The sequence below is a fragment of the Dipteris shenzhenensis genome, chromosome 5 (assembly GCF_047967505.1).
Source record: "Dipteris shenzhenensis isolate YYH24624 ecotype China chromosome 5, Dip_SZ_1.0, whole genome shotgun sequence".
Classification (NCBI taxonomy): Eukaryota; Viridiplantae; Streptophyta; class Polypodiopsida; order Gleicheniales; family Dipteridaceae; genus Dipteris; species Dipteris shenzhenensis.
The window spans coordinates 7,439,665-7,464,150 of NC_141600.1; the positions used below are offsets into that span (position 1 = coordinate 7,439,665).

Below are 24,486 nucleotides of genomic sequence, written 5' to 3' on the forward strand. Positions count from 1 at the left end.
ATCATCCACATATAAAATCAAAATCAGCGAGTCGGCATCATGCTATATCAAAGACATCATAAGCAGCAATAGTTGGCTATTTTTGACAGTCCAACAATGACACGACAGAGTTTTAAGCAAAGACAACATCTCTGCTAATGGTAATTGTGCTTGTACTAGGCTGGTATAATCTGTACTCTTTGTTGTAACCAATGAAAATACATTTAACAGCGTTGTTGTCAAGCCTATCACATAATTGAGATGAAACATGTGCATATGCAAGGCATCCAAACACTCTCATGTGTGAGATCACCGGTTTACGTCCTGTCCATGCCTCATAGGGTGTAATAGTCTGCCATAGTTGGTGACTAGTTTATGACATAATTGGCACACATGATGGCATCCAACCAGAATTGTTGGGCAAAGGCATACCCTTAATCGTACACTGTGCCATCTCCATCAATGTTCTATTCTTGCGTTCCACAACTCCATTCTATTGTGGTGTGTATGGCACAATACACTGATGTATGATACTGTGAGATGAATAAAAATCAATGAACTCATAGTGCACCCCCCCTATCTATGCGGAGTGTGAGAGCTTGTGTCCACTCTCATTCTCAACCATGGCAAGAAATTGCTTAAAGCAAGCAAAGGCATCTGAATTGGTTTTCAGTGGGTAAAACCAAGTATGCCTGGTGAAGTCATCCACAAAAGTAACAAAGTAAGAATAGCCCTCAATAGATGCTGTCCGCATTGGGCCACACACATCACTATGAATGAAATGCAAACTAATGGGATGCACCAACACTCTCATCTTTAGGGAAAGAAGACCGGTGCATTTTCTCAAGTGGGAATCCCTCACAAAACATGTTTGGACATGCATGAATCTTGGCGAGATCAACAACCATATTTTGTGAATGCAATCTAACTAAGCTGCCATAATTCAGATGGTGCCTAAAGCACTTATGCTACAAATAAATATATGAAACCACATAATCTTCTACTGCAAGTGTTGTGATGTCCGTCTCTCTGTCATAGGCACCAAGTCCATATAGACCCCGTGTTAATGTCCCAGTGATAAGAACAATATTACCATTTTTGAAAACATAGATGGCAAAACGATAATTGTCAAAGATAACTCTATATTCTATAGAGAGACAGGATCACTTGATGCAATAGTGAGCTCAACTTGGCCAATGTCCTTCACAGCATAAGATGCATTCTTGGCACGAGTCGCTGTCCCCCCCATTGGTGCATCACGCAAAGAGAGAAAGAACTTCTTGCAAGAAGTGATGTGCTTAGAAGCACTACGGTCAAATTATCAAGTGCTTAATGCATGAGAAACTGCCATGCAAGATTCATGAATAGAAGGATCATATTGGCATGTACCAGGAAAGTCCAATCATGGTGAGCAACGTGGCTGATTCACCCTTCTCATGTGAAGAGGAAGCATTAGACTGCAAGGCTAGATTGCTTCTTCTCCTCAGATTCTATGCGCTTTTGGCATTTAGAGATATCATGACTTGGTTTCCTGCAATAAAATGCATCTCTTCTTTTTCTTTTTTGCATTGTTGGCATCCGAAGTACTATAAAAAATGTGCTTGGGTTTACCACTAGGCTTTGCTGTTTTTGCATTACCGTCATAATGGGTAGCAAAAGCCTGATCACCAGAGATAGAGGCATTCCAATTAGCATGGCTTTGCTCCTCCTGCAACAATAAAGTAACCAACTGATTAGAAGTTGTAATGGTTGGGATTGCCCATGCCACCAACCTCAACGTGATTGCAAACCCTTGATATGAGTGAGGATGGACACAACCAGACTAACCCAACCCGACCCTGCATGGGTTGGCCTCCCCATGGAGGAAAGGTGAGTGACTACTGGAATGGAACCAAGAACAAAACATGACAATGACGGTCATCGGACTGTGCAATGACGGTGTAGAACTAGACATTAGTCCCAGGCTAACTCAGAGGCAAGGTTGCATGGTATAGACTCAGAGGCTCACCTAGCATGGCTCAGTGGCTCATCATGTAGGGATGCATGACCAACTTAGAGGTCTAGGAGACCAATGCACAACATCCTGGAACTCACATGCCACGCTTGATAAATAGACCCATCAAATACAATACATGGCTCCCACAGTACATCCCCCTCCTGGATCCTCACACATGGATCTTCTCAGAGCCCCCCCTTACGGGGAAGGGTTACCCCTTGATGAGGAGCCTCCATAGGGTCTTGCAGAGATTAGCAGGGGGTCTCATTCCTGCTCAGCCCAGATGCAGAGAGGAGTTTGAGCTGACAGCCCCTTGTTTGGCACCCAGAGATCCGAGATCCAGGAGGGACATATGCTTGGACAGCGGACTCACATTGGTTGGGCACAGTGGGACAGTGGACCGGCTGGGTCCTTTGGCAGATGGAGTAGATTACCCATGGAGGCAGAGGCGAGCCTTGGCGCCGTAGCGCATCTGCGAGGGACAAGGCAGCGGATGAGAGATTGACCTAGCCATCTCTGACTCCTAGTGGGAGGGACTTTGCGTGTAAATGGACAACAGATGGCTTGGCCAGTTTTCTCGGACTGGTGTCTCCTTGAGGATGATGATGCAGCGAGGCAGCACGCAGCCCGATTTTTTTCGTGTAGGACTTGGAGGACTACTCCAAGCACTCACTGAGAGAGACCTAGAGATGGATGGGAGTCTTGATGGGATTCACTAGCAGATGATCAGAGTGGTGGGATGTTCGGGAAGGAGTGGCACATTGACCCTCCCAGTATCTGAGAGTAGGATTGTTATGCTCTAGCCGAGATAGCATGACCTCGGAAAGATCGGTGGGCATTTTCTCTTAGATGACCGACTTCTGTAATATTTAATGTGTGTAAATAAAATGGTCAAGAGAAGTAACTGCCAAGGTCCTAGGTGAGGGTGTAATGGCATTGACTAGGTGGTTCTGAGTGCTAAGGCCTAGGTACACCTAAATGTGTAATAATGCCAAGGGGCAAATGGTTTAATTGTGCCCCAAGGAAGGGGTAAATGGTGTACCAAGTAAAAAGGGCTAAAATGTAACATGTGGCAGAGGGAACCATCTAGGGAGTTGTGGGTTTTGTGGATAGGCATGAGAGACAAAAATTACGTATCAGAAGAAACATGTGATCCAAGAAGTTGGCTAGGTGGACATACATGATGCCATCGCCCGTGATTGACGAAATCGAGGTAGAGAATTAGATAAGGTTCGTTTCATTTTGGTATCAGAGCCTATGGTAGAGATCAAAGGCTGGACGAACCGGATGAGGAGTGCAGCGTGATCTGAAGCGATGCGGTGCAAGGAATGCGTGATAATCGGCTGCTCGTGACATGCGACGAATTGGAAGGGTTGTTGCCCGTGACGATGACCTTCGTGGTGGTTGAGTTCGTTGTGCGGGAGACCTTCGTGGTGGTTGAGTTCGTTGTGCGGGAGACCTTCGTGGTGGCTGAGTTCGGGTTGCGGGGGATTTCGATGAGGTGTCGATGAACGGAGCAAGCTGACGGTATTCTCCAAGTGAACGAGCTGGTGGTCCTCGATTTCAATTTCCGGCACAATTGAAATCTAGAAGAAGTTCAGGATCTAGAATTGATAAGGGCAAAGCTCCAGCAGAGCCAGAGCCCAGTATACACTCATCAGAGCGTGCGAAGGTCAAGGTGCCTATTATTGCCAACTATAGACCGGAGAAGTATGCTGTTCGGATGACCGAGCGCAGTTCTGATGTGATCGAGGTTTGGTTACACAAGTGGGAAGAAGCCTTCGCCATTTGTGAAATCAGATCTGATCTAAAGAAAATCCGTGAGGCCACTCACTTGTTTATTGAGGCAACGGATAGATGGTGGATAAAGCAACAGAAAGATCAAGTTGCCCCTACCACCTGGGAAGGGTTTAAAGCTGAATTTAAGAAACACTTCCTTCCACCTGACAAAGAGTCCCGAGCTTGGGATGCTTATAGAAACCTTCGTCAGAGGAATTTGTTGGTGGCAGAGTACACTGACAAGTTCAGGGAATGTGTTATGAAGATAACAAACCCTCTCCCTATGTCGGTTCAGTTGAAAGACTATATCTATGGACTGAACAACAAAATTAAAATCGAAGTTCGGGCTAAATATGTGACTACATTAGATGAATCTATTGCAGTAGCCCTGAACTATGAGGATGCCAGAGGCAGATCTAGTGGATTTGTGCATGCAGGGACTCAGTATGAGTACCCGAGAAAAGGGGGATTTCAGAGAAAATGGACTTCAAAGACAAGTGTCTCCCAGCCAAGTGGCCAAACCAAGCAGGTGAAGCCGGTTGAGGGACCAGCAAAAACAAGTACCACCGTTGGGGTGAAAAGGAAAATAACTCCAATGGCAGCCCAGGCTTGGTCAAAGTCCTCGTTGACCCCTGAACAAAAAGAGAAAGCTAGAAAAGAAGGATTGTGCTTCGGCTGCCTTCAGGACATCAGTGGAAAGATTGTCCACTGAATAAAGACCGTCGCACGGCTAATATGATAATATCTGAATGCGATGCGGAAATGCAGGAGAGTCCCAATGCGGAACATATGCAGATGCAATTGGCGGGACCTTCTTAGAGGTTAGTAACTGTGTTGTTAAGTGTGTATGTTACTAAGTTAGTAAGCGATGCACCTGATAACATCCTTTCAAAGCCCGCAGCAACGGGGTATACGGTTTTCGATGAGCCCGAGTTGATTAAAATGAAAGGGCAAGTAGCCAGTCATGATGTGATTGTGTTGTTTGACTCAACGTCAACACACAATGTAATCAACTCGAAGCTTATCAAAAGGTTCAAGTTGAAAACTAGTCCGTCTGACTATGCTTATACGGTCAGGATTGCGAACGGAAGTTCAACTGAAGTATGGGACCAAAGGGTTACCCAGTTGGAACTTCGAATTCAGGACTATGTTGAAAAGCTGGACTTTGAACTGACCAGACTTGCTCACGCAGATATAGCCCTAGGCATGGCTTGGCATTTTTGGAAAAATCCAGCCATTGATTGGAAAAAGCATATTTACCAGATCAAGATGAACGAGGTAGAATATGTTTTGCGAGGTGAAAGGGATTTACCTCGAGGACCATTGATTTCAGCCATGGAAATTCGGAACACTCCGAAAGAGTTTCTGTGTCTGTGTATAGCATCGGTAGAGTCGATTGATGATGCATCGACTAGCACTGAGGCTACCCAAGATGGGAAAATGGCCGAGTTGGCTAAAGAGATATCAGAGAAGTTCTCTGAATGTTTTAGGGATGAACTACCTTATGGGTTACCTCCAGAGCGGAATGTTCAGCATAAGATTGAGCTGATCCCGGGGGCAGAACTTGTAAACAGACGTCCCTATAAAATGAGTTTTATTGAAGAGGCGGAGGTGCGTAGACAACTGGAAGAATACCTGAAGTTGGGACAGATTCAACCAAGTTTCTCACCTTTTGCTTCGCCAGTGATATTAAAGAAGAAAAAGGATGATACGTTTCGCCTCTGTATAGATTACAGAGCATTGAATAATATCACTGTTAAGCACAGGTATCTGATGGCTCGGATTGATGATTTGCTAGATGCATTACATAAGGCCGTGATTTTCAGCAAGATAGATCTTAAGTGTGGCTACCATCAGATCCGGATTAGAGCCGAGGATGTGCATAAAACCGCTTTCAGAAGCAGGTTTGGTCATTATAAGTTTTTGGTAATGCCCTTCGGACTTACCAATGCTCCAGCGACGATTTACTACGTCCGTATATCGGAAAGTTTGTAGTACATTTTATTGACAATATTCTGATATTCAGTAAAAGTATTACTGAACATCGTGAACACTTAAGAATAGTGTTCAGTACTTTGAGGAAAGCCAGTCTTTATATAAATAGAAAGAAAACTATACTGTGTATGGTTAGGCTTGAATATTTAATATTCATAATTACTCCAGAGGGGGTAGAAATGGATCCGAAGAAAGTGGCTGCGATACTAACTTGGCCAATCCCTCAGAGTCTGACCGCGTTTTGCGATCATTCTTGGGATTTGTCCAATTTTATAGAAGGCATATCAAAGGATATTCCGAAATAGTATCGCCATTGACTGATCTGACCTCAGATAAAGTACCTTTTATTTGGGGACAGAATCAACAAGAAAGTTTTAACACCATAAAACAAGCTGTGGTCACAGGACCGGTGTTAAAAATAGTTGATCCCTAGAAACCGTTGTTCCTGGAAACCGATGCAAGTGGCATTGCGGTAGGAGCAGTTCTCCTTCAAGAGGGAAGGCCAGTAGCCTTTGAAAGCAAGAAGCTTTCTCCCTCTCAAAGGAATTGGCCAACTCATGAATTGGAGTTATATGATGTTATCCATGCTTTGAAAACATGGAGGCATTATTTGTATGGTTCAGAGTTTTATGTGGATGTGGATCATGATACTCTGAAACATTTTTCTAAACAGCCTGACTTGAGGGGCCGCCAAGCTAGGTGGCAGAGCTCATGCAGGAATTTAATTTAACGATTCGGTACCGAAGAGGAAAAGATAATAAGGTTGCTGATGCGTTGTCTCGCATTATGCACAACCTGAGTTTCACGGTATTAGAGAGTGCTCTAATGACCGAGATTAGAGAAACTCAAAAGGTGGACGAGTTTGTCCAGAGCTTATGGCCTAAGGCTCATGTGTTAAAACCCGGGGAAAATGAAAAGGATGACCTGGCATCCAGAAAAGGCCAAACTTATGCAAGATATACCATAAGGGATGGTATGCTGAAAAGAAATGGCAAGGTAGTAGTACCTAGTCAGAATGATCTCAGGCAGAGAGTCATTCGACAGTGCCATGATAGCCCATGTGCGGGACATCCAGGGGTCGAGAAGACATATGATCTCGTGAAACGAGATTTCTTTTGGCCAAAGATGAAAAAGCATATTCATGAATATGTGACACGGTGTTTCTCGTGTCAGGGAAGTAAGGCCGAGCGGGTGAAGCCACCCGGACTTTTACAGTCCTTGGACATACCACTAAGTAAGTGGGAGAGTATTTCCATGGACTTTATTGTAGGGCTGCCTACAACAGAAGGAGGGTATGATTCTATCCTTGTGGTGGTTGATCGTCTAACCAAGATGGCTCACTTTATTCCGACTAGAGAGTCTATTAGTGCCCCGCAAGTGGCGGATTTGTTTATTAGACATATATTTCATCAGCATGGATTGCCTAGATCCATAGTGTCAGACAGAGATGTCAGATTTACCGGTCATTTTTGGACCGCGGTTTTTGAGACACTAGGGACTGAGTTGGGAATGAGAAGTGGGGATCATCCTGAGACGGATGGTCAAACAAAGAGAGTCAACCAGACTTTAGAGGATATGCTGAGGGCATATGTGTCATTGAGGCAACATACATGGGACAAGCGGTTGCCATTGTTGGAGTTTGCCTACAATGATAGAAAACATTCCTCTACAGGGTTCAGTCCGTTTGAACTGAACTATGGTTATAGACCAGCAAATCCAACTATAGTTGGGATACCTCAGAAAGTGCTTAGTGCCGCGAACTTTGTAGTTCAGATGCGGGAGATGCTAGCACTTGCGAGAGCTAATATCCGCCAGGCTATGGATAGAGCCAAGGTGTATGCGGATGAAAACCGGTCTATAAGAGTATTTAAGAAAGGAGAAAAAGTTTTTCTCAGAGTTCCTTCGCACTCGAAGTCGTTGACTTCAGGAGAGTGTGCCAAGTTATCACCTCGATACTGTGGGCCGTGGTTAATTCTAAAAAGAATAGGCAAGGTAGCCTATAAATTAGAATTACCACCGAGGTGTAAGGTGCACCCAGTGTTTCATGTTTCTCGTTTAAAGAAATTTTTGCATACTGGTGACTCACTAATCGAAGGTGTGGTTTTGTTTCAGGAGATAGAGGATAATGCGAGGCGCAAACCAACAAGAATCCTGGACCGAGGAACAATGCAAATACGAAATCGAAAGATACCCACGGTGTTGGTTGCATGGCATGGTCAGCCTCTATCCGCAGCTACCTGGGAATCCGTATACCAGTTGCGGAGAGTGTTCCCAGATTTCATCATCGAGGACGCTGATGCTTGAAGAGGGAAGGAATGTTATGCTCTAGCCGAGATAGCATGACCTCGGAAAGATCGGTGGGCATTTTCTCTTAGATGACCGACTTCTGTAATATTTAATGTGCGTAAATAAAATGGTCAAGAGAAGTAACTGCCAAGGTCCTAGGTGAGGGTGTAATGGCATTGACTAGGTGGTTCTGAGTGCTAAGGCCTAGGTGCACCTAAATGTGTAATAATGACAAGGGGCAAATGGTTTAATTGTGCCCCAAGAGAGGGGTAAATGGTGTACCAAGTAAAAAGGGCTAAAATGATGACATGTGGCAGAGGGAACCATCTAGGGAGTTGTGGGTTTTGTGGATAGGCGTGAGAGACAAAAATTACGTATCAGAAGAAACATGTGATCCACGAAGTTGGCTGGGGGGACATACGTGATGCCATCGCCCGTGATTGACGAAATCGAGGTAGAGAATTAGATAAGGTTCGTTTCAAGGATGCCCCCGGATAACGCCTCTGGCTTTGGGAGGGTAGGCCCTTGAGGGAGGTCCAGTGGGATCCGGGAGAGTGGCTCTGGCCCTTAGGGGCCGCCTTGCCGAGCAGGTGGACGAGGTGCCCTTCTTTTCCTACACCACACAGATTGGCAGTAGGCTTTAGATGGACTTTTCGATGTGGACCCCCTCAAGGGAGAGGCATTGGGTGCCCCAGAGAGTGCCTCGGGATGTCTCGTTCCAAGTTGTGGATGCGGTTATGGTCCAATTTGTGGCCGAGGAAGATATCCTACTTCTTCTGGCTGGCCACCTATGGAGGCTTGCCCATCGGCCCGTGGTTGGAGCAGATGCGGGTGGAGGGGCAGTGTCATTGTTGCTCTGCTGATTTTTTGGAGACGATCCCGCACTGCCTCTGAAGCTGTCGTAGCGCTGCGATGCATGGGAGCCCTCAGGATTATGACCCGTATGCAAAGTCTTCAGAGGGACTACTCTTGGGGAATGCTAGCCCGGTTGACTTAGAGAGGACAGGCATTCGAGATTGATGAGATCTCCCAGCTTACTGGATACAAGGTCAGAGCATTCAGAGAATTGAGATCCATGAGGCGGTCCCTCTTGATAGTCTCGCCCCTCCTCTGGAGGATAGCGTATGGGAGGTAGTAGCCAGTATCACTGTGTGGAACATTTGGACTGCTTGCTGCAGTCTGGTGATGGGTAAGCATCCGGTTCCATCCTCGGCTACCTTGGTCACCATCTGGCAGGATATCATCTACACCCTATGCTCCACCTGGGAGCGCGGGACCCCAGGCTCTAGGGCGACTCTTGTGAGGGGTGCTCGATTATGTAAGGCTTGGCCTACAGCAGTTTTTTACATTTTCACTCTGCCAGGGATTCACTGGTTGTATAGTCCCCTCACCTAGCTGTTAGCCCCGGTACCAGAGATCCCCTAGGCAGTGAGCTAGGTTTCTCTGGAACATGCTGGTTTTTCTTTCAGCCTTTTTCCGGTAAAGTTCCTAGTCCTTCTGAATCAGTTTCCTAGTCTTCTTCTTTTTATGGAGGGAATACCTTATATGGTATTTCTCGGGGACGACCATTTTCCGACTGAAGGAAAAAAAAAGCCTTCAACTATGTAAAAATATGGCAAAAATGGATCGGAACAAAACATAGTTTCACGTAGAAATCTGCAAAGTATTATAGCAATGCCTATTTTATACACAAATCTTTACGTGAATCTTTGGAATGGTGAGTAACATAATGGGATGGCTTTTGAAGAAACCTACATGTATAGTAGACTTCTCTATGAAAATTCCCTTATGATCCTTCTTACAACTTTTACTTAAGAGGGGGTGACATTGAAAACCCTCTCTCAACCTAGCTTCATGAAGGGTTTCTCCAAAGAAACCTCATTGAAGTAAGCCATCAAGGTAGTTTCGCCAGCGAAACCCCTTTGAAGTAGAAGTTTTGCTGGCGAAACTACCATGGACAACACTTTTAAAAGTGGCATAACTTTCACATCCAATGTCCAAATATAGTCATTCAACCACTCAAATTGATCGAAAAATCCCATTTGAGCACATCTATGGGGTTATGTAAATCATGCATATATAGTATTAAATATCAGCCCAAGTTAATACTTATTTATAATAATTTAAACTTCTTTAGAAACATATCCATAAATATCTTGTTATTTATGCTATTAGAACACTAGAAACCTCTTGTCATATTGATATAAATGTGTTTAATAAGTAATTATATATGTATAATATCATTACATTGAGAGTGATTATGAGGGATGTTTTCTAAAGGAATTATTTTTCCACACTTTTTTAAAGTAATAGCAGGGGTACAAAGGATGTCTATGAATAAGAAAATTTATGTTATGTAAAAATGAATGAGTGACTATTCTGTATATTTTTATGATAAAGGGATCTAGTTCTAGTGAAAATAAAAATGTAAAAACCATGTTTCCTAAAGAAATACAATTTTTTAAATCTCTTGAAAAACACACTCGGATAAACCTACTCATAGGTTTTTGCTCGTAAAATTGACGTATTCGTCTTTCTCTAGAGAACCAAAGCAAGAAGTCAGCTTTTGGATAAGTAAAGCATTGTTAAAAAGAATGCATTTCTAGATACACAACCAATCTTGAGATCTATTCTTTGACCATAAGTCTCTTGACCTTGCATGCATTCTCCAATAGAATGGAAGCCCAATTGAGAGTTTTTCCTACAAGCATTTGCCCAGTTATTAGGAAGAATTGCTGTTGACCCAGCTGAATTCCTTTTCATGATCAAATGCTCTCCTCTCTGAATGATTTGGCCATTCCACAGCTATCATGTTCATAATGAGAGGTTTGTCATTTTTACTTGTTTAACTCTCTTCTAATCTTGACACAGTCTTCCATCTGATGCCTCTACTGTTCAACTAGGCAAAAGCCCAAGAAAAAGACTTCCATTGAAGATTATATGGTCAAGAAAGGGGAGGAGAGTTCTTGTCAACAAAATTTAATTAGTTGTACATCTCCAAGGGGAATCGAGCACCCATTTTGAGATGGAGTAGAATCTCTGAAATAATTCCTTTAGGGATATAGAATGAGATATAGAATTATTTCTCAAAATGGGATATAGAATGCAAGTATAATTTCTGAATTTGTACGATTGGATATGTTCTAGTTTTACAACGGTATATCTTTCTATCACCTTAGTGGACATGCAAATTCTTTGAATTTTCATCCAAGTGGTTGATCAGCTATTCAATTATATCGAAATATCTTACGCGGGTGCAGAAGCCCCAATAGCTAAAAATTCTATTCTTCATAGAATTTGGAACTTTAAAAACAATACAAATATGAATTTGTACGATTGGATATATTCTAGTCCTACGAAGTTTATATTTCTATCACCATAGCGGACATGCAAAATCTTTGAATTTTTGTCCAAGTGGTGATCAACTATTCAACTATATCGAAATATCATACACAGGTGCAGAAGCCCCAATAACTAAAACGTCTCTTCTTCGTAGAATGTTAGACTTTAGAACAACAAACATCTGAATTTGTACGATGGGATATGTTCCAGTCTTACAAAGGTATATTTTTCTATCACCTTAGCGGACATGCAAATTCTTTGAATTTTCTTCCAAGTAGTGATCAGCTGTTCAACTATATCGAAATATCTTACGCAGGTGCAAAAGCCCCAACCTCTAAAAATTCTCTTCTTCATAGAATTTTGGACTTTAGAACAATTAGAATCTGAATTTGTACGATTGAATCTTACAAAGATATATATAATCAATGATAGAAATGGTGGGGGCAATGTTGGACTGCAAAGGCATGATATCTACTCACATAAAAAGCCATTTGTCAAGCATTTAAAGGTTTTTGGGCCTAAGCATTGTATGCATGTTTTGGATGATCGTTGGAGAAAGCTTGATGTATCGAAGCAGAGAAAAAAACTACCGAGAACACAGACAATGCCAAAACAAGTGAGGCACAATCTCCGAAGAAGCTCTCTCTCTCTCTCTCTCTCTCACACACACACACAAACACACCTTTTTTTTTTTTTTTGGTGAAATCTTTGATTGATTATATTATATGAGTAGCAACCTCAAAATAAGGTGCTACAATTACATCAACTGAAAATTTCAGTATATGCCAAAAAGACCTCATGATCTATGCAGTGGATCTGCAAGCAATCAAAGAAAGATTGTTGCAGAGAACGCCTAAAAAAGCCAAACAAAGAGAAAGTAGGATCACCAAAGACTTTACAATTCCTATATGTCCATAAAGTCCATAGTGCCTAGTAGCGAACCCAAACGAAGAAAAGATGAAACTCCACTCTGGATGGATGAAACCCAAATAGCCAAAAGAACTTCCCAAACGGAATAGATGGAAATCTCGCTCGCAGGCGTTGTCAAAGCAGATTAAAAAACTCACGAGAGCACAGACAATGCCAAAACAAGTGAGGCACAGTCTCCGAAGAAGCAGAACATCTGTGGCAAAGTGCAGAAGCAATGTGTCGATGAGCTAATAGCTGTCCAAATGGAAACACTCCCAAAAGAACTCGCCAAAAGAAAACATGTTGCCGAAGCGGTACTTTATAGGCCCAAAGTTGCTGTAATCTTTTCCTCCATCACTTGGCTGGCCGATGCATTCGCCAAACAGAATCACCTCTCTCTAAAACCCAAGGTTGAGGCAAAAGGATTTTATACAATGTAGGTACAGTAATCTGAGATAGCCTCAAAGGACGAGAAGAGGACCCTAGAGAAGTCAAAGTCCAATCTTCCAGCCGGTCCTGGAGTTCCAAAGGAGGAATCGGAACAAAAGGCGAAAGCATAGAAGCAATTTGTTGCCACAAAGGACGATAATGAGAGGCCAATCCATATGTAGTGGCTGCTAGAGAAAAGGAAAGCACAGTACCAGCATCATCTATAGCATCAGCAACCGAGGTGATGCCTTTAAACGAGACAAAGTAGGAACGTCGAGGTTCCTGTAAAGCCAAGGGAGGCTGAAAGACTTTCGACCAGTGAATACTTTCAGCTCTCAAAGAATTCCCAAGCAAAGATTGCCGTCCATTCCATTCCAAATGAGAAAGAACATGCTTCCAATCAAGAAGCAAGCGTGAGACAAAAGGGCAGCCAGGCAAAGTGCCATCAGTGCAGCCAAAAAAGAAATCCCAGTGATCGAATTGCCAATGACCAAACGCAGAAATACTGATATGAGTGACTAGAGTCCTAATCATAAGAGCCCAAGGCCTAATCACCTTGCAGAAATTGCAGCAACATTTTCCCTCTGAGGGCAAGAATATGCACATGAATATCCGTGATGTTCAATCCACCATGCATCTTGGGAGAACAAATGTGATGCATCGAAAGCAGCCTGAGACTTTTTCGCCATGTTTGGATCGCCAGAAGATTTCCATAAAGACAGGACATGAAAGATGTAAGATCTGCCTTAGTGAACATGATCAATGGCAAGTAAAATTGAATATATGCCACAAGGATGGACTGCACTATTTGAAGACGAACGTGCAAAGGCCAGTTTGCCAGTTTCCAATAATCAAGCTTTTTCCAAAGCTTAGCCAAAACCCAATCAGTTTGTTGTCGGCGAGTGAGTTCCCATCCCAAAGGGTAACCAAGATAACGAACAAACTGAGTGGGTGGAATGATATCCCCAGGCCATAATAGACTATGTCAGTCTTTGGAATGCAAAGGGAGCAACTTAGACTTCTGAAAATTAACATGAAGACCAGCTGCCAAACCATAAACAGAGAGGACCTGCATCAAGGCACCAAGATCATGGGGCGTATTCTTCGGGGTAAAGAAAGAATCATCAACATAAGCTTGAGCAACCATGCTACGATTAGCATCCAATTCCAAGCCATGAAGTGATCATGTAGCCACAAGATGATCAATATATTGCAGCATAGGATGAGTAGCAATAATGGCATACAGTAAAGCACTGAGAGGGCATCCCTGACGGACCGAACAACGAAGAGTCCACTCATTAGAGATATCCCCAGAAAGAATGCAAACCGCATTGCTGTCTCTGTAGAGCCAGTAAATAACCTGCTGCATTTTTTGTCCAAACCCCAAAGCTCGCATAGTTTGCGAGATGAACTGTGTCAAAGGCTTTTGCAATATCTACCTGCAAGAGTAGAACATCCTGCTACGTGTATTTGGCATATTCAATCCCAATATAAGCATTGGCAATGTTATCTGTGATATGGCGACGTGGAACAAAGCCATATTGGGAGGGATGCAACCCATCATGCAAATAACCTTTAATCCGATCAACCACCATTTTGGCAATGATCTTGTAAATGACTGGTATGAGTGTGATTGGCCTCCAATCACCAAGTGAATCACATAGCTACTTTTTTGGAATCAGCTTGAGAAGACCCTTTTTCCATGACACAGGCATCTATTGATTTTGTCATGCTATATTTACCATTTGCAGCAAGGTGAATTTAAGAAGATCCCAGAATGCAAGAAAAAATTCAACAATGAGACCATCCCATCCTGGAGATTTCCATCTCCCACAGGATCTCAGTGCATCAGATAATTCCCTTTCAGTGAAGGGATGTTCAAGTTCCAAAGCCTGAGCATTAGACAGAATTGGATGAATATGCTACAAAAGAAGCTGACGTGTAGACACAACCCGAGGAGAAAGAGTATCCACATGCCCAAAATGAGTGGAGAAGTGCTACACACATAGATCAGCAAGCTCTAAATGAGATGTTGACCAAGAGCCATCAAGCATCCGGATCTGACAGGTATTGGCAGCCCATCTTTTGTAGTGCAAACTCTTAAAAAATTGCTTGGAAGAGCAGCCTTTATCCAAAAATGCCCGTTGTTTGGATCAAGTTTCCCATTTAGCAAAGCTTTCTGCAATCATTGGATTGAAGAGAGAATTGAGCCTGACATAAGAGCATGCTTTCCTCTGAAGACAAAGGGCGAAGATGAGCAAGCTCAGTCAAACTCTGACAAGTAAATTTGGCATGTGCTACAGTCTCCCTTGTGGCTTGCATATAGGATTTGCCATAATCTCGAATAACTGCTTGCATCCAAGCAACAAAAGCCTGCCAGGCATAATCCAAACCAATGTGTATCTGACGAGAGAGAGAGACTGAATAGCATCAGAGACCAAGGCTTTAAAGTGAGCATGCCCCAGATAACTATTATTAATCAGCAAAAGCCTTTGGCAAGGCAATCTATCAGTGGGAAATTCATGTAAGGAAAGCCTCAACCAAAGAGGAGCATGATCCGACTGTGTGAAAGCATGATCAACCCAAATTACACACACAAACACACACACCACACACAGAGTAGACACACACACATTGAAATCAAGATTAAGCTTTCAAAAAGTCAGAAAAATGTCATCTACACAACAAATAATCCAGTTCAAGGGACAGGCATTATCCCTATGAGCAATTTCACTGGTACGAAAGGATTGGTTAAAGATGTACTCTATGTTCCAAACCTCAGCAAGAACTTCGTCAGTACGTCAAATGACGGAAGACAAGTATCAAGTCATCTTTGACGGAGATGAATGCACTATCAGAGACAAATCCAAAAGATTTCAGCTAGTAGGAAAAGGAGTCAAGGAAGGATGCTTGTACAGAATGCTAGCTACAGTACCAGATCATGCCATGTTAGTTCAACCGCAACAGATGCCACTATCTGCAAAGTTTTACCAAGATCCAAACGCTCTGATTCTTAAAAGATAGATACATATGCAACTAGAATAGAATACCACAACTAAGTGTAGAATATACAACGAAGTACAAAATAATAATGTATACAATGCATCAAGATAGGTTAAACTTCATACAAAATGTAGCTTCTCAGTGTACCTCCTATTTGACGCTAACTTTTACTAGATTTGATACTTCAAGCATGCTATTTTAAACCCTAAATTTTGTCTGGCATTGGAATCAGAGCATATCCATTGCTCGACTTTGGTGAATCATAGACATATCAAGAGGTCCCATCTTCATCTTGTCAGGATTGACTTGCTTTGGCCTCCACTCAATGCTACTAGATCTATACTTCTTAAGCAGACATAGGTTGGCATTTACATATACCAACCTATTGAGCTGCTCCGTGCTCAACCCGACACAATTTACAAAGTAGAAAGAAGTCAATTCTCAAGACTTAAGAGTCATTTTTCAAAATGTTAAAACTCATAACTTATATTTGATAGCTAAGAGCTTACTTGTTTCTCTTTTTGGGGTGTACGTCTATACATATGCTCCATATCCTCTCAGCTGGACCTGAGCTGAATTTTGTGAGAGGATGTGAAGAGCTAGATTTTGCAATGAGGGATTTTAAAATCCAAAATTTCTCCCACCAAGTAAAAGCAAACAACCTATTGTCTCTTTCCTTGGCAATTACACAGAAGAAATGGTCCATGTCAGTGCAGTAATCTATGATGTCCTCGTCAATGCTAGTCCAATACAAAAAAGACAATATAGATAATTAAATCAGTAATAACAACCATCGCACCATGTGACACGTCACATGATACATCATGATTTCAAAATTGAGATTCATACATGTGAGCACTAAGCACTTGCATGCTAATCTTATTGTTTTGAACCCGCTAGGGTGCCACCTTTCTCCCAGTATTGAGTCCATCCGCTCACAAGCACCCGATCATTCCATTTAGCAAGCTCCTTCCACAAGAAATGGAGCATATGTGCGACAGTGTGAATTGTCCTATGGAATCAATCCCACCTCTACCTCCAAATCCCTAATATGTCATCCTTTCTGAGAATTTAGAATAGATTGTAGGCGTCAAGAATCAAGCTTCAAGAACTAACTTTTGGGTGTCAAATCTAAGAGAACTTAGTATTACAACTTCCAAGTTTCTCTTATAGTTGTACGCTCATTTCTTGGCCGACATGAAAATTGCAGTTGCTTTAGAAGAACCTGGAGGTGCTGCATAGAAGTCCCTGGAGATGAAGCTTATATCTGCACCTAAAGCTGGAAGTCTCCTACGAACGTGCTGCATCTTCTATAATTCTGGCCGCCTCTTTCTGATCTGACCACCATGCTTTCTGTTCATGCCATTTTTGCCTCTCTGTGCTACTCCTGAACGTGATGCACCGCCTGATATGCTCTTGCTTACTCTTGAAAAGAGACACTAATGCGGAGGCCCAATAGCTGCCACAGATCCTGAACCTATATCACTGGCTAGACATTGATGCAGTCTCTATGTTGTTTAGCTTCCTTGACGTTTTCTTGATATGGGAGCAACCTTTACGGTGCTGCTAAATTTGATGTCTCAATGCCTTGCTAGATGAGCCAATCTACACCCTGTTCTTTTTCTTTCTTTTTTCTATGCTGGACCTATACATGAGCTACGCCTGAAATGCCTTCTCTATCGTCATTTCTTCTGCATAATTTGCCATTTTGGAGCATCTGATCTGGAGCAGTTTTCTCTCAGGAGCTTATTTCCTGAGACCTCTTATTCTTTGGTAGCCACAGGGGCTGGATGCTCAGTTGACGCAACCTTGACACCTCGATTTCTTCTGTGCAAGACATTTTCCAAAGTTGTTGATAAGGTTTTCAAGAATACATCCTTCTAACACATGGAAGATTATTATCAACCTTGGATAATGTCTTTTTCAAAGCTTCTTTCTTAAGTTCTAATGCTGGTCAACCCTTAGATTTACCAGCCTATTTCAGCATTTCTTTGAGAGCAGGCGGACCTACTATTAGATCATTGTTTTCCCCTTTCTTTCGATCCCGTTTCCAGCACTTTGACAGACTGAGATACCATCATTGTATTCAGTACATTATCTTCTCTTTGTACTCATCATGGATGCATTAAAACTTGCCCCACTCATTTAGACATTCGGGAACCAACTTTCCACTTGGCAAACAAAACTTAGGCTTCTTCTCATGGGAGAAGGAATCTGGAATGTTGCAAATGTCAAAGAAAATAAGCCGAAGTCATATGACAAAAAGATCCTTCGTTGGAAGAATCAAAATGATAAGGGCTTGGCTATCATTGGCCTAGGGCTTGCTGACAACCTAATCCATCATGTGGATCTCGACAAGACAGCAATTGAAGTTTGGACTAAGCTTGAAAATATTTTTGCCATTAGGATAATTAATTCAAAAAAATTTCTTAAACAGAAACTTTTTAATTTGAAGATGAAGGAAGGAGAGTCGTTGAGTGAACACCTAAGCAAAATAGGATATATCCTTCAACAACTAGCTGCCCTGAAAGCCACAATTAGAGAAGACGACCAGGTAGCAGTTTTACTCTCCAGCATTGAGGATATCTACAAATACAGTGAGATATCGGCAGTACTTCGAGTTGGCCATGATATGGCATACGATGATATGGTGGCTGTCCTTAATGATGAGGATCGCCGTATTACAGAGAAAGTTGGAGCTTCACTAGAGCTTGAGAAGGCATTCTTGTCAAATAACAAATCAAGGAAGAAAGGCAAGCTATTGACGTGTACCTACTGCAACAAGCTCAAACACACCGAGGATAGATGCTTCTAGAAGATAGCTAAAGAACAATCGAAGGAGCATGCAAACTTGGCTGCACGGGAGACTGATTAACATGAAGACAAAGCTAGACCCTCTACTAGAGTTGAGGAGAAGGTCTTTACTGCAGCAGTTTCCGATCTATCCCTACATGAGGAGATAGATGATATTGGGCTTTCTAGAGTGTGTGTTAGGTACTCTGCCTTGGGTGGTCCCCCAAAAATGACACTAATAAATTGAGTGTTTTTTTTGTGTGCCTTGTTTCATAAAGGCTCCACCATTCCATGTGTCCAGTTAGGAGACAAGGGGTTTCTTTTGGATGTACTTCGTCTTGATGGTTTTCCTATATCAGGCATGGTTGAGTCTCAAGATGTTGGTGCACTTCCCTAGACCTTTGAGCTGGTCATGCAAGCATGCTGAGATAGAAGCCTCTGATCATGTTGAATCTTAAGCCATGAGAGTGCTTAGTCACCCTAGCTCCAAAGGGGCCTAGTGACTAGTCCTGCATTTGTGTGAGTAACGTGTCCTACAACCACTTGTATGAGTTTGTCCTTTGGGACTGTCGTAGGGTCACTTGACCTTTGACCTAGATTTGATTCCTATCACATCACCCATGAGGTCATCTAGTGACATCATGTGTGATGCATGTGTGTGAGAAGAGATGGCTACCTCAGCCTATGAATGAAGCTTTGTACTTGCTGGATTATAAGCAATCACATCACGCCTTGCCTCAACCTGTGTCCATCATGTGACCACCTATCTCCATCTCCCTCTCACCATGCATTGCAACAATGTGTCGAGGTAGACACTATTTTGATTCATGTATCTAGATAGTCGTTGAATTTGAGTTAGTGTGTGTGCAAACTGCAAAAGGGGTGAGGGACCTGCAGGGGGGGGATGCACGAGATTGCCTACGAAATTGTGTTCATTGACCAGTGAGATTCATTGTACGGACAGATCCTAAAAATAGAAGACCTTTGAAGGGCAGCGATTGGCTGGAACTGTTATGACCCCAAGGTCATAGCTCGAGCTGGCATTAATGATGGGGTTTGGTCCAAGTGTTGGACCCTTTAAAAGGGGTCAGTTAGAACACCCTGTGTACAGGCTCCCTTAGTTAAGGACACCCCTAGGTCCTGGGTAAGTCTATAAATATGAGCTGTGGGCTCATTTATGGGGATCCCTCTGAGCAGACCTACACCTAGTCGGGCTGAACACCTCGATTGGTGGATTCATGTGGTATGCGACGCAGGGATCGTGGTCATGGACATGGCAGTGCTTGGCTAACCTTGGACTCGTAGGGTGATTCTTTATGCTGGATCCATGGCTGGGTGGTGAGCCCGCTAGCTCCCCCTTCTATGGTCTTCCTAATCTGTGGTTATTTTGCAGGACTTGGCGTCAGAGTAGAAACTGTGTCACACTCAGGCCTGGGCCTAGCTAACCCTCGCCTTGGGTGCCCATTTCAGTTGATATCGGAGTACACCCAGGATTGGGCCTAGCTAACCCTCGGGTTGGGTGCCAGCTTCAGGAACCAGTTTGCATGGCCATATGGGGGGTTGTCTAGTGAGACAAATTGCTGATACCATGATTGCTGAAGCAGAAAACCACTCAGCTTAATTGCGAGATAAGGTGGGGAGCTGGGCTCATAATTGTGTATGTATTATAGCTGCAAAACATGCTGCGAATTAGTTGTTGTTAAGCACGTACGTGTTGCAGACCTACGCATATGGGGGCTTGTCTAGTGAGACAACTTGTTGATACCATGATTGCTTAAGCAGAAAATATAAAGAAAATACTTGGAGACAAATAAAACAATACTGAAGACTAATAATGGCTGAAGAAGAAATATATATCACAAACGGAACTCAGTACAAGAGAAGATATGAGAGAAGCTCTGGAGGAAGCAAACGTCAATCCTCCAGGGAAGACAACTGTAGTGGACTTCTGCACTAGCTCCACAAGTTGGAACTGAACCAAATCTGAGACAGCAAACTGATGCAAGGGTTGCTGCAGATTTGGAATAGAAAGAACATAATCTGGAGCGGAAGTTGGAGGCAGATCTGGAGAAGAAGTTGGAGCAGATCTGGAGCAGAAGTTGAGGGCAGATCTGGAGCAGAAGTTGGGACAGATCTGAAGCTGAAAGGAAGGCAGATCTGGAGCAGAAATTGGGGCAGATCTGAAGCAGAAAGGAAGGCAGATCTGGAGCAGAAAGGAGGGGCAGATCTGGAGCAGAAAGGAGGGGCAGATCTGGAGCAGAAAGAAGGGCAGAACTGAAGCAGAAAGGAAGCAGAAAAGGAGGCAGCCAGGAGGCAGAAATTGAGGCAGCAGAGGAGGCAGCCAGGAGGCAGAAGTGGAGGCAGTAGCGGAGGCAGCCAGGGGGCAGAAGAGGCTCAGGGTGTGCAGGTACCTCTGGAGCTGGAAGAGATGAAGAATACCTAGGCCCCCCCCCCTTTGAATAGGAAGGGGCTTAGTCGGTCAACCAGCTGGTTGACCCCAGAACTGACCGACTAGGTCAATCTGGTCGGCCAGATCTGGTCGGCCAGATTTGGTCGGCCAGCAAGGAGCCTTTGTTTTTATTTTATTTTTTATTTTTTGACCTCCGAACCGGGGCTCTTTGACAGGGCTTTGGTTGTGGATTTTGCCTCCGATCCGGGGCTCTTTGACAGGGCTTTGGTTGTGGAATTTTGTCATGATGGAGAGTCACCTGTGGTGTTTTTACCTGTAAGTGATCGGACTTTTGCACCAGTTTATCCTGTCCTCTAGAATTGGAGATTGCCTCGCTTAACACCCCCTCTCAATGTCCAATGTAGACAGGAGAAGCAAAGAGGTGTTCCATGAGTGATCTATCTTCTTCATCAGCCCTTTTTTTTTTTTTTTTTTTAAATAAAGGGTTTTCATTTAGATGGAGATGCCTACAAAGTAGGTTTTCATCTTCACTAAATGCCCAGATGATGGTACAAAAAAAGAAATACTTGAAGGAGTGCCCTCGCAGGGGATTTGTTCACTTCCTTAAGTACACACAAAAAAAAAACTGCTAAGAAGAAGGAGGAGGTAAACCAATCCCCAACCGTGGGCAGAGATGCTCAAGAGTAGGGCGATTAACCGGCTTGGTAAGAATATCAGCATGATTATCGGCAGCTGGAACATAGATCAATCAAATAGTACCTAATTCCACTTGCTCGCGAGTAAAATGAAAGTGAACACCGACATGTTTGGTGCGGTTGGAAAAAATGGGATTGCCGGCGAAAGCGATGGCACTTTTGTTGTCGACGTAGAGGATCGTTGGTTCAGTACAAGGAAAGTGTAGCTCTGCCAAAAACTGTCGGAGATATATGGCCTCTGTGGTACAATCATACAAGGCTAATAATTATGTATGTATTATTGCTGCAAAATATGCTGTGAGTTAGTTGTTGTTAGGTGTGTAGGTGTTGCAGACCCGTGTGCCAACAGATCGCTGATGGAGTAGGGTACTATGCTGCTGGGCTTCCATCGCAGGTACAGTAACAATCATTCACTAGCAAGGGGCTGCATAGAGGGCAAGCACCTCTGACAGGAAGCTGCAATTGATGATGAATGGTCCCAGTTCAGGCTGGTGCTTTTGATAGAGGGCTTATACTCGGATGTGGGTCCTAGAAAGCTTTAAAACTTGCTTTTGAAAGCTTTTGGGAAGACTTTCCCAACCTCACAGCCTGATTTTTTCTTTGCTTTGGGGTTGCTTTTAGGACTTGCTTTTACAAAAAAGAGCCCTAATCTATTAACCACCCTGCACTCCTCTATGTCGGAGCTTATAGATTTCTAACCAGCCCACTAATTGCCGTGAATTAGGCCCCAGAAGTAGCAGACTGATCCCACTGAAGATTGCTTCGTTGCAGCAGATTGCACACCACCTGTCAGAAACAACGAATTGGACTTGTTCAAATCTCTCTCTCTCTCTCTCTCTCTCTGAGTGCTCTGCTCTTGCGCTGTACCAGCCTAGACTCTCTCTTCTTTCTACTCATCTAATCCGGTTTTTGTATTTCCCTCTATTCTCACGGATCACCTCAACACTCCTCTCTATTCTCCTACCCAATGGCTGAAAGGAGTCACATGAATGAAGAAGCTGCAGCCAGCATGCCTCCACTTGAAGAGCCTCGAGAGGATGCTGAGCTGAAGGCATATTTCGAAACACAAATGAAGGAATTAAAGGACCTGTTCTCAACCCAAAAAGTATGCCTCAAGACTCAAAACCGAACAATTGCGGGGTTGCAAGCCACAATTACGGGCCAGCAGGAGCAACCGGGAATGCACCCATAGCACCATCTTTTACATCCAAGGCTTTTGCAGGCTAGTTGAACCGTTGGTAGGTACACTCTCATTCTATCCCTTTCTGATGCACTTGAGATTCAATTTTCAAAAGGCTCAGGGATGTTGAAGGGAAAGGCCTGGGCTTCATAGCGTGAGCTAAAGGAAAACACACAGGCTTCTTAGAACCTGGTGGCCAATAAGACAAGGTTTGGCTTTTGAACTGTTTCAAGCAACCTATTTTTATTATAGGGGGTGGTTGAAGCCTCATTCAAATTGGTTGTTTGCAGACTGTAAGCCTGTTCAACATCCCATACCCTCTTTGAAGGGTCTCTACCCTTAAAGGAAAGCGCCACTTTTGCGTGGAATTTCTCAAGGCCATCCTGGATGCCCCAGCTCTGAACGGAAGCAAAAACTCTTAAGGGTTGAAGAGGAGATGACACATAATGCGACAAAACCTTCAAAATTAGAAAGGTTGGGTCAAAACTCTTTCCGTTTAATTGATATTGATCTAAAATTCGTGAACTTTATTTCCACTGCTAGCCCATTGAAGCTAAAAATTAAGCTATCAATGAATTTGTTTGCGTTAAGAACTTCGAATGTGCTTTTCTCAAACAAATTACAACTTTTTCAAGTTTAAGGAGCCTTACGCTGATCTAGAACGTTGAAACTAACGTCTTCGCCGTATCTTTCGCGTCGATGAGGATCAAAGTCATCTATAAGGTTATGAAATGACTGGTGTGGTACATAATCCAACAAGAGGTTTATTATCATAGCTCTCGAAGATTATTCTTAACGTACCAAGATACAAAGCGAAAGGCATTGCCGTTTAGAGGCCCACGCATGATCACAATCTGTTGTGGAATGGGGTGGCAGAGAAGAGTTGCAACATGGTTTGAGGACCAAAAGGGACGCATTGATCGCAAAGGTGATTGCCGTGATGGTGCGTTTAAGATTAGGGGAAACTGCAATCCTTCACCTTTAAGTTTAGCTTTATTGAAAAAGACCTTTATCGAACGAGAGCATGGTATTGTACGTAACAGTTTAGAGAGAAGACAATATCGCAAAACCATTAGGACCCATGATCCGAAAACATTGCAAGACACGTCTTGAAAACATAATAAACAACTCGAGAGACGTACTCGGAATGGTTGCTGTTAGATGGAGCAGCTTCACTATCTGCAGGGTCCAGGTAAAAGAGAAGAATTCATCGTTGGAGTCAGGCATTGCAATCCATGTGCATGAAATACACTCTGAAGAATTCGACTGTATATGCCAATTCATGAGATAAGTACCGGGGGAGGCAATAAGGCGGCGTACCATGATCCATGCGGTCGTCGAGGGCGGGAGTGGTGGCTTTCTTTGACCAAATGCTTCTCTAACTTTCTTTTGCCCACTCTCAATACCAAACCACCCACCTATTATTTTAGTTTCAAGGATATGTGACTTTTCTTCATTTCGCATATTATCCTTCTAAGCAATAATATCCAAAAGTTCAATTACTTGCTTCAACTACTTACACCTCTTGAGATTCTCTTAGCTCTCTTTCCTCTTCCTACAATGCACCTAGACATCATGGGTTTTCCCACGTTAGAATGCCTCCCCAAATGTGCATTTTCACATGGGCCCATGATTACTTAATCCTCGTTTGTTTAAAAAGTTCTTCGTGAGCATGTAGCCCAAATATTTG

At 43.2% G+C, this 24,486-nt stretch overlaps 1 protein-coding gene across 1 annotated transcript in view; it reads right to left on the minus strand.

The window, feature by feature from the left end:
- LOC147901565 (uncharacterized) overlaps positions 1-24,170 on the minus strand; it is an 81,618-nt gene extending 57,448 nt beyond the window's left edge. The window contains exons 1-2 of the mRNA XM_087375168.1: positions 24,117-24,170; positions 23,939-23,975 (exon numbers count right to left, since the gene is read on the minus strand). Coding sequence (XP_087231294.1) covers positions 23,939-23,975; positions 24,117-24,126 — 47 coding nt within the window. The 5' untranslated portion in view covers positions 24,127-24,170. The remainder of the gene's footprint in view (positions 1-23,938; positions 23,976-24,116) is intronic.
- Positions 24,171-24,486: the final 316 nt, after the last annotated feature.